We start from the raw sequence: 11,763 nt of genomic DNA, 5'->3' as shown, positions 1-11,763 counted from the left end.
TTTTTTTCCTTTACTCCATTTTCGTATCTCCTCTCTCTATCCCGCCGCTCGTCGCGACTCTGCCGTTGCTACCCTTTGCGTCCCTTTCGTCCCCTTTGCCCTCCACTACCCCCTTCTGTTCTTCCATCGTTCATCCTCTGCGCGATGTCCCTCTTTTTCTCTCTGTCTCTGCCTCCGCTACTGCCACCGCGCCACCGTCACTACCTCTTTGCCTCTATCTCTACCTCTGCCTCTGTCCGCCTGCATGTACCTCTTCCTCTTGGTGCCAGCCATGAATCCTCTATCGGGCTGAGGGGTCAGGAGGGTTGTGTGGCGCGCCGCCCCTTTAATAGCGCTACGTCGACTTCTTCCATTCACCATGCCTCCATCTACCAGTGACAAGTCGAAGCTCATTGTTGCAGTGCTGAATGCAATCACGCTGACACCCTGAGCAAACAATATTCATCAAAGAGAAATTACGTTTTTTATAAAATTTTTTCGATATAAAAAAAATTATAATTGCTATTTCTTTAATTAAAACTTTATAGATTTACAGATTATTAAAATAATTTTCGTGGAAAAAAATACTTCACAATTGCAATACATTGTAAACAATTGTACTGTAGAAGATTATATGTATGATTATGTGTATTGTTATATGTATATTATGCTGCGCATAATGGAGAAGAAATATTAGACGTGAAAATAATTAATATTACGATTTCAAGCTATCTCAGAAAATATTTATACTAGAACATACGACGGTATGTTCTGATATAGATAGAAATCTTAATATTTATTCCTATTTCTGAATTTCTTCCATTATGCGCAAGGAGAACGTTCTGCATCTGCGATCTAACAATAAGTCGACCCATCTGTCAGAAAGTACATAGAATGAAAAATATTTCTAGAGCGCTTATATATATACCTTTCCGACTGACCTTTCCTTTGAGTGGAACGAGGAGCGGATGACATCTCGAATGACAAGAAGATATTAAGAAAGATTTTTTAAAATTTCACGGTACGACTCCTCTTTTTTTTTCATTCATATAATATCAAAATCTCTGCTATAAAATCATCGAAAATAATAACTCGAAATTCAAGTGTAAATGATAGAATACTAGATTGTTGGAATATAAGGTAAATATAGGTATACATATAAAAAAATGTAAAAATAATTTTAAAAGAATTTTTTTACATATATTCGTCGAATAGTTCTATAATCTCCAATGGTTAATGCTTAGTTTGTAATCTTAAGGTAAAAAACATAACAAAGATAACATTATAATAAATATTGATATAATAAATATAAGTATAATTCTTTTGACTAGAATAATTATTATAATATACAATAAAGGTGCAATTACGTTTTGTAAATATTTTCTTAATTTTTGTTATGTATCTTTTTTATCAATCGATTTATCTCATTTTCTACATGAAAGTATTAAAGTAAGATGATTGAGAAATGAATATTTTACAAGATATTTCGTATTGGTTAAAATAAAATATGAAATATCATGTAAACTATTGAAGTTTTATGACATTACCTTTATACTTTTTAAAATCATCATTTAAAAATTTAATTGGGCTCTCGAAATTAAAAAACAATGATACAATATCCGGACAATAAAAGCGTTAACACAGCGCGGTAATTGGTGCGCAATTTATAAATAGTCTAATAATATTCACCTCTAATATACATATTAAAATTGTACATTGACTGTCGATATCAATTTATTTGTACGTTTCGGTTTTTTTCAAACTATCTTCAGCAAATTCGCATATGTCGTAGCTATATTGACAATAGTTGGAAGCTGTTGAAATTATGTTCTATGTGAGACCGAGGATGAATGTTTCCCTACTGTCTGGTAGGGAATTGCCCAATTTTTTTTTCTCTTCGCTGCCTAGCCAAGTGACTAACTAAAGAGTATAATAGGCATAATTATTATTTGTAACGTAATGAATTCAAGGTATGCTTATTTTACTCATCCTCCTTCTCCATAGATCATAAATCAATTATTCAGAGCGTAGTAAGTCAAATTATAAAAGTTACGATTACAACCTAAAAATTTCTCGTTATTAAATTAAGTATAAGATATACAATATAACATATGTTATCCAGATGGAAGTCAGACAAGCAATGACCGTTAAAATTATGATCTAAGAGACACGTTCGTAGAAATATAAATAGCTATATCATGCCAATATAACAAATAAATAAATTAAAGGCGAATACATAATGTCACTATTTGAATTTCTCTAAAATGCTCGCATAAGAGTGGTGCAAAAACTCCGTGTCTGATTGTAAATTCAAAATATTTGGTTGCAATTGAATATTCAGCATTTCAGATATGAGCCTTCTACTCAGTTGTCTTTCTCTATCTAAGATTTTTACGTTCTCCCATTCAAATTCATGGCTGTGTTCCAACCTATACTGTGTGATCGCAGATTCATAGGAGGTTTTTTTGATGTCATTTCTGTGTTCTTTTATTCTCGTTTTTAGTAGATGTTCTGTTTGTCCAACAAGGTTGCATCACAGTCTCGACATTGTATTTTATACACGACATTTTTGTTGGAACTTGAAGGGAGTCTGTCCTTATGGCCTTTTATGATTCCATCTAATTTATTGAGGCTACGATACCATAGATTCGTATTCATATCCTTCGTTATGTTTTTGAATTTTTCAGAAATTGAAGGTACATAGAGAGCCGTGAACCAACTTTTTTTGCAATTTCATCCTCTATATCACTGTTACTCTCTTGATGTATCTTTGTGAATAAAAGATTTTAATCTTTAATTAATTACGCTGAATATGAATTCAAGTGGATAATCATTTTCCAAGAAAGTAGTAACTATTAATTCTATGTTCTTTAAGTGATACTTCGGATGCGACAACAAAACAGCCCTATCTAACATCCCGATGATTACCCCTTTCTTTTGTGTTAGCGGATATACAATTTTAATATGTATATTAGATGAATATTATTAGACTATTGATAAATTGCGCACCAATTACCGCACTGTGTTAACTCTCATTGTCCGGATATTATATATGTTTTTTTTATACTTTTTATATTTCAAAAGAATCAATAAGAAAATTTATAGTTTTAGTTAAAAATAAAATAAAATATTTTGATATGATTTTGAAGAGTTCTGAAGAGAGATTATGAAGTTTTAAGTTTTCGAGAACTGTTTAACTATTCTAATCAGAATGAGCCACATTATATATTTATAGTATATACATATATATTTGTAATATATTATATATATGTATATATATATATGCATTTTATGTATATGCATTTATATATATTATATATTATTATATTATATATAACATTATATATATATATGTATTTTACATATATATACATTACACACCTATGTACACATCACATCGACAAGGATAAGTAAAGCGCGCACGCGCGTTAAACATTATATCTTTTAAATTAAGTATTCCAGCAAAATATTTATATAAAAATTGTTTAGTTTTGAAAAGGATATAAAATGGTAACTTTCATTTGACCGTGAATGGCTACGTTTACACCGTACGCTCAGTCCGCGACCTATACGACAGGTGTCTTTGTTTAACCTACGGGATAAACAAGGACATCTATTGTATAGGCCGCGGCCTAAATGCACAATGTAAACGTAGTCAATGATATTTTTAGTCATATTAAAGTTATCTATGTTTTTATACGAAATTATTTAAATTTTTTTATGTGAATTAATTTTCCTTAATATTCTGCATATGTTGCATATATGTACATGTACAATAATATGTATTTTTACACAAAGTATAAGTATATATTTAAAGTGTAAAAATTATTTTTCTAATAACATATTTAAAAAAAAATGAAATTTTATGATTTTAAGAAAAATTTTTCAAAAATATTTTACAAAATTAATTTTTAAATTTAATACCGTATTTTGTATTAGATTATATGAAATTATATACAATTATCTAATAAATTTAGATTCAATATTACAATATTAGGGCTATTCGAGCCGCGCTAGATGTCATATGCGAATTTTATATACAAAACAATTTCATTCAATTGAGTTTTAAACGTAGACTTATTTATTGTTTTATACATAAAGTTCGCATACGACATCTAGTGCAGCTTGAATAGCCCTAATATTGTAATATTGAATCTAAATTTATTAGAGCCTTACATCTAATTACCTTAATTATTATATAATACAGTTTATATAAAATATAAAAAATTACATAAAATTATATATAATACTTTTCATAAAGTATATCATTAAGAAATCCCCTATTTCATCAAAATATTCAAAATATCATGAATAGGATTTCCGATATTCTTGAGAAGTTGAGGAATTTGAAATTTCTACAGAGATACTTTCGAATAAACTGTTCTTGTTCACGTCATTCTTAATCGCACGAGATTTTCTATTTTCTTTCTCATGCGTCTTTATATGCTTCTTGAGATGGTCACTTCTCATAAACTTTTTATGGCACTTGAGGCAAAGGTACTTCTTTTCGCCGGTATGCGTGCGATAGTGACGTTGCAACTCATCACTTCGAGTGAATCTTTTATCACAGGAAGGCCAATAACAGGAATACGGTCGTTCGCCGTTGTGCGTTCTAACATGCGCCTTGAGATGTGACGATTTGCCATATACTTTTCCACATCCTGACACATGACATATGTGTTGCCTTTTGCCGTTCTTACCAAGTGGGACATCATCCCCTTTCATAATGCAATTAGGACACTCGCATTTCTTCCTGTTGATTTTATTTGGTTTGTGTACGAAGCCTGGAAGTTGAAATTCCGAAGATCCCATTGAATGATAAAAATTATGTTCTAATATATATTCAGGAGAATTGGTCGCTTTTTCCGAAAATTTTTTTGACAGAATAGGATTTGATGAACGATAACATTGGTGGATTGGATCAACTGTTGCAAACTGATGACAATGATATCTTTGCTTTGTTAATGATGTGTCGGTCATTATCTCAGGCGTTAGCATGGCTGTATGTGTATTGTTGTGCGACATTAAATATTCACGACTTTCTTTATAAGCAGCGCTCTGGTATTGGTAGATCGATGTATTTGGCAAAGTGTACGAAGGTTGTCCGTATTTAGTGTCTTCCTGACGAGTTGAATTGGGAAAGATGATAGAAGTTGTATTATTGTTTGATTGAAAGTGATAATTGTTCGGAGTTGTGTAATCATAGACTTGGTTGTAAAAATTGTACTCCTGCTTCGTACGATTCACATTGTACTGTGTTAATATATCTTGAGATGTCAGCGTATTCGTTATTTGTGTTGTACCAGGCATTGAAGATGGGATTGACGATGTTGTTTCAATGAATGTCTATAAATAAAAGACACGTGTAAGTAAAAAAGAAAGAATAAAAAAAGAAATAGAGAGAGAGAAAGAGAAATTTATGTTACTTATTAAGTGTTTTTAAACAAATTTCAACAAAGCACAAGAAGCATACATAATGCAAAAAACAATACATAATAAATTAATAAAAAAAATGAATATTATATGCTAATAAAAATAGTATTGTGTATATATATAACAAAGATAAAACACACACACACACACACACACACACACACACACGATTATAAGATGTATAGAAAAATTTGTGATTAATGAAATAAATTTTAAAAAATTATTAATGTTATTATATTTAAAATTATAAAATATCAGAATGTCACAACATATTCCGATAGCCATACGAATCTTAGTTGACAAAAAAATACTATTGTATACAAATGTCACAAATATGAAATATTAATGTATGAAGAATCATTAGTGTATGATACGTCAAAGCGCGCGAATTTGGAGCTACTTAAAACTTATCAACTTTAAACAGAGGTACCAAAGGGTTTGCAAGTATTGCCGGGTCGTGATTCATTGCTAATGCCAACTGATACTGTATTAGTGCTCTCTTATAAAGTGAACGGCAAGGTTTGTGAAACATTGGCATTAACAACGAATGATGACACGGCGATAATTTGTTTGTAAATTGTAATCTAATTTCCTAAAGATAAGCATACATTAAAAAATAAAAATATTAATATATAAAGAATTATCGAAGATATATTAGACATAAATTTAATACCGCTCGATCGGCATTTAGACCACGCGGGTTGGTGAGGTAAGAAACGGAAACCAAACTGAAAATCGGCTAAAAGTTGCAAATAAATTCCAGCAATTTTAATATAAATAAAACCTTGCTGTATAGAAACTAGCTTACTTAGTATTTTAAGTTTTAATATTGATTATTAAATAACGTAATTTTTAAATCTAATATCTTTAATATTATAAAAACAAAAACATTATGTCATTATTTTTTAAGTAGCGATAATGTGTTACTTTTTAAAATTGATAACGGTAATGAGTTATTTTGCAAGTCACTTTTTACAAAAAGTAACGGTAACAGTAACGTATTACTTTTATAAAGTAATGTTACCCTGCATATTATATATGTTTGCTAAATGTATCTTTGTATATATTGTCTTCTTTCTTTTGTAATTAGTCTTATGTAAACAGGTATACTATACTCAAACAAAAATATTCAATCAGCAAAATATTAATATAAATACATTAATTGGTGTGTTCCCTTTTCGCCACGCTAAGTTGCATGACCATACACATGAGGAGTCACATAATTATACATTGAGACAAACCTGTGGATATATGATAGGTTGTGTGTGAATCCAGGAGCTTACTTCTTGTTCTTGATGCCATGATGCCATATATATATATTGTAATTAAGGCGGAAAATAAGGCGTAATACGCTGTCGAAATCGATTTTATATAAATTCAGAGGAGTAAAAAGAATTTATTTTACTACAATCATCAATGGAAATATTCTTAAAAATATATAATTAATCGCGAATTAGAAGCTGTTACATAAAATTATTAAGATACAGCAGATGTCCAAAATAGAAGTGTATTCTTTTAATATATAATAAGCATATCAATCAATTATTATAATAAATCTCTTAAAGACTTGCTATTTTTTGCAGCCACTTCTTTATAATTGTAAAATCTTTGCGTTTCCAGTGCGGAGATGAATAAGAATTCTTATTTTCTATAAGTTAGAGAACACTCAAGTGGTAACATAACGCTTCGCTTCAACTTTTAAAACTGAGTGGACAAGAGACGGTCATCGAAAAGAGAAGAGGGGAAGGGGATACACGTTCTATTCTAGTGGGGATATTCTTTCGGACGCATGCGCATATGCTATTTATTTGTATCATAAATCATCTTCAAACCTCGACTATTGAATATAATCTCATAAATATCATATTTTACTCGGTAGTTTGTTTTCCCTCGAGACTTTCTGACTATATTTTTAAAAACGAAAAGGTAAGAACAGAACCATTATGAGACAAACTTTTGCACAAAACTTTACTTGAGCATCTTAAGAATTTGTAATTTTTGAACATTAGAAAAAAGGATAAAATCGAAAAAACGGGGAACATTCTAAAAAAAAATCAACGGTTTTTTTTTTATTTAAGTGTTAACAACCAATAATAACATACCATACTTATACATATATAAGAATTATTCGCGGAAATAAAAAACTATAAAAAATGTCATATTTCTAACAAAAAAATATAAATTATAAAAAAAATGGAACGATTAAGTATCAAAATAGCTTTTGAACAAAAGTGTCTCGCAACAGTCTTGCTTTTTTTCGTTTTTAAAAAATAATTATAAAATTTCAAAGAAAAACAAAAAGAACTGCTGTGTAAAATACTAAAATACTTAAAAAGAATATAGATTCTCTTCGTTAACTAAAATTTTTATTTTTAAAAATAGAAAATTAACTACAGGCACCAGGACATATGCTTCAACATATGGCCGCGATCTTTGATTTAAATAAAATAACTTTAATTTAAAATATTATTTTAAACTTTTATAAAATTCGACTTTTATATATCTTTTAACCTTGCTTTATTGCACGCCCTTTTTTGTACAATATACAATTTATGGTGCTCTTTAGAAAAGGTAAAACCTGATCAAGATATTATACGAACTAGTTTCTAGAATTAATCAATCATAACTTAAAATGTATAGCACTTTCAAGAGAAAATTTTAAAGTATTTTACTTTTCTAAATGATATATCTCATATGTATTGATCATATCATTTACTATTTAGTATATAGTTATCGCAATTGATAATGCGACTTTGATATGACTAATTCATACAGTTTAAAGTTTTAAAATTAAAAATAGTTCCAAATCTATTTGAATATTTTCTCTTTTTTTTAATCTTTCTTTTTAAGACCAAGTTTATCATCTTTTAGTCAATTTTTTCTCATTTTTGAGAGTAACGAATTTTACATGCGTATCAAGTTCAAATAGTGATTTGACCGTAGGCAAAATCATTGCTTCATATTTGGCCGTTCAAGATTCAGAGGCGATCGTTCTGGTAGGTAATAATTATCGATAAAGGCGGCGACGGAAGGGAGTAGTAATGGTGGTAGAGCGAATAAGCTTAATCGTTTGGATTTAATTAGCGGATAAGGTTTTTCGGTTTAATTAGCGGTCCTGCTCGCTCGATGTCGCTTCGTTTAAAGATGCGAATATCATCGCGAGAAGCTTGTATGTCGACGTAATTATACGATGGCCAATGATCGCTTGTAGTGTTGCTCTTTATTCCTCTCTCCAATTGCTTACCCTTGCGTGCATGTTTTTATGCGTGCATATATGCAGCGAGTCTCCGCAAGACGTTACATTTTCATGGCCATACGATTTAAACTTTCAAATTGAGAAGTTAATCTTACAATTAGCTCGTTCCGGATATGTCAGAAACTATTATCTTGTAAGTCGAAAAATAAAATTATTTGTTTATTCATGGCATACCTTTATCAAGAAGATTTAATGGCTGAGATATTCAATTCCGCACGTAATTTTACACAGAAAAAGATTTTTTTATTAAATCACTTTTTTAAACTTCATTGTTCAATATTATTGCAAATCTGTAATAATTGCACAAATGAATCGTAGATGAATTTTATATACAAAAATACCAACACCTTTTTTCTTGTTAAAGAGATAACTTGTTAAAAAGATTGAGAACGATAAAAAAATAATTGAGGAAGATATATAACAAAGAACTGAACACTATTTTAGTGTGTACATAATATCAAAATCTCGCATACCGGAAATAGATAATTATTTTCCGGTGTTTTACCGGATGATGAAATATATAATATTTTTCCTTTACTCGTTAAAGCGTTACAAGTCGTGAGAAATAAAATATTTTCCATTAACCATAAATCAAACCAGATAATGTTAACAGAAAGTTTGATAAATACATTACAAATTTCCACTTTTGATCTACTAATGTAGAATTTGCCTTTGTCTGACGTATTAATTACATTAACAAGAAGTTGAACAAACGAAATTCCCAAAAATAAATTTCTGAAAATATTGTGACTCGATGAAAATATTGAACTCGATGGTAATGAGATATAAGTCATATTTACTGTGCGACAGCGGAATGTACCATCATGATCCTCTTTTTCGGCGATCGAGGATTGCCGTATTAACTTGAAATCTTCTCGGATCGAAGATACACACAGGTGGACTTTTTTTCTTTTATATCCAATAAGTCATAAAGCATGTAACCGCGCGATCCTGATGGTATTAAAACGACCTCCGAGCGAACGAATTTCTAACTAACTATAAACACCTCTAAGTTATATCGGCAAACTGTCAAAAAGTGCGCTTTTTTGGGTGTATCGGTTTCTCAAAAATGAAACCTCGTAATACGATCGAAAGGCCGACGGCCACTTTACAAAAGAGTGCCGAAAGACTGTTACGACCGAGAAGAAATATGTTATTCCCTTCGTCCTCATTCTTCGGCCTTTTCGTCTGTCTAGTAGAGGGTCACTTTAATTTTTGACCGGCTGCTGAGCCAAGGAAACGTGAAACGTTCAGCGATATAATTAAATGATCAGTCGCTAATCAGGATTTATCGAATTGGGGAATGAAATATATAATGTAGATGGTTCTTTTAAGTGTTTACATTTTTTTTATTACGAACTATTTTATTGACTTATTTAAATTTCTCTGTTATATAATTGCTGTTATTGTTGTTATATAATTGTTATTTATAGTTATTGTTTTTATCTTTATATGAATTATGAATTTATATGTATTACAATATTCTCTCGATGAAAATTTTTCTCTGAATTTTTATACAAATTGAAATTTTTTCTTAAAACATAAATTTATTTAAAAATTCTAAAAAATTCTAAATTTTGTATAAAAAAATATATAAAAAATTCTTAGAAAAATGTTTATCACAGTTACTTTATTTTTTGCTACATAATTTATAATTTCTTACATGGCTGTAACATTTGTCGAAATATTATACCGGATATAACAAAATGTACGTACTTAGTAGGTACTTATAGATCTGTACATTTCATTTCCTGACATGGTTGTAGCGGCTTTGTTAGATCTCTTGACAAACGTTCTCGCACTGAATGATGACTAAAAAGCATTTCCTATTTCTCTTGATGGCGGTCGCTATTAAGGTTCGAAAGATCTACCGCAGAACAATTTTATACGCGATTTACCTGTCCTCGGCCGTATTCTAACTTAGGTCTGAAAATTTTCTTTAGGAATAGATTAGTTACATGAAAGAGAAACAGAGATAGAAAAAGGAAAAAGGTACCGCGAGAAGAAAGGTGCTGCGAGATCATGGGACAGAATAAAAGAATAACAGTGCTGTTTAACTATAGCAGAATTCTCAATTTAATATTTTGCAGTCAATGTAGGTAGTCTCTATATAACAATTCACTTTTATCTGTTTTCTAAAGACGATGACGCGTGCTATCTTGACTTTGATTGTTTGATTTGTAGAAAAAGAATTAACTATCTGGAACGTCTCTTCGAAACTTTGTGGGATATTTCCAGGGATGGGAAGTAACGCATTACTTGTCACGTCGTTACCGTTACCGTTATTTTTTTTATAATAACGATTTGGTAATAACTACAATTTTTTTATGACGGTCACGATAATGCCAGAATTGAAAAGTCACTTTTGAAAATGACTCATTATCATCAGGGCCATGTTTATAAAATTTGTGACCAGAAGCTTGTAATTTTCGAGTGCCCCAATCTAGCTTCTCCCACTCCTAATGAATATACCTATAATTTTTTTTTTGCATACCTTTGACTAGATTCATAAATACATTGATGAAATATTAATAGTATCTTGTCGGTGGTAAATATCTTGTTAATCATATCTTGTTAGGCAGCAGTTTTAAACAACAAATACATATACTGTTAACGATAGTTGCTATCTATTGTTTCAATTTATAAAATAACAGACGCACTTGTTTAAATTACTTAATTTCTTCACTTTTTTTTTTTAAATTGTAGCGTCTTTAGCTTTTCAGTGCTCCAAGGTTACAGCTCCAGAAATTCATAGGCAAACATGTTACTGGGTTGTTCATTACGCATTACTTATTATGCTTTACATTTTTTTTTTTTATAACGAGTTACTTTTTTTTTTAATAAATAACGCGTAATGATTACGAATTATTTCAAAAATGACTTTACCAACTAGCGTTATTGTTCTAAAAAATTGTAAAGTCATTATCAAATTGCTGTTACAAGAACTTAAAAGTGACGGTGAAAGCATTACAAGTATAACGCGTTACTTCTCATCTATGGATATTTCCTTAAAGTGCTTTCAATAAATGTTCATAAAAGTTCATAAAATAGAATTTTACGAGAAAAAAAGAAAGAACGTGAAGACAAGAAGGGAA

General features: G+C 30.1%; 1 protein-coding gene across 1 annotated transcript in view; it reads right to left on the bottom strand.

Moving 5' to 3' along the window:
- Positions 1-200: 200 nt before the first annotated feature.
- The window catches only part of LOC108727942 (uncharacterized), a 34,969-nt gene continuing 23,406 nt past the window's right edge, over positions 201-11,763 (bottom strand). The window contains 4 exon segments of the mRNA XM_018456259.1: positions 201-287; positions 289-426; positions 4,423-5,325; positions 10,567-10,594. Of these exon segments, the coding sequence (XP_018311761.1) occupies positions 201-287; positions 289-426; positions 4,423-5,325; positions 10,567-10,594 (1,156 nt within the window).

This window comes from Mycetomoellerius zeteki, unplaced genomic scaffold (assembly GCF_001594055.1).
Source record: "Mycetomoellerius zeteki isolate Tzet28-1 unplaced genomic scaffold, Tzet1.0 scaffold565, whole genome shotgun sequence".
Lineage (NCBI taxonomy): Eukaryota > Metazoa > Arthropoda > Insecta > Hymenoptera > Formicidae > Mycetomoellerius > Mycetomoellerius zeteki.
This window is presented reverse-complemented; position numbering and strand designations above follow the sequence as displayed.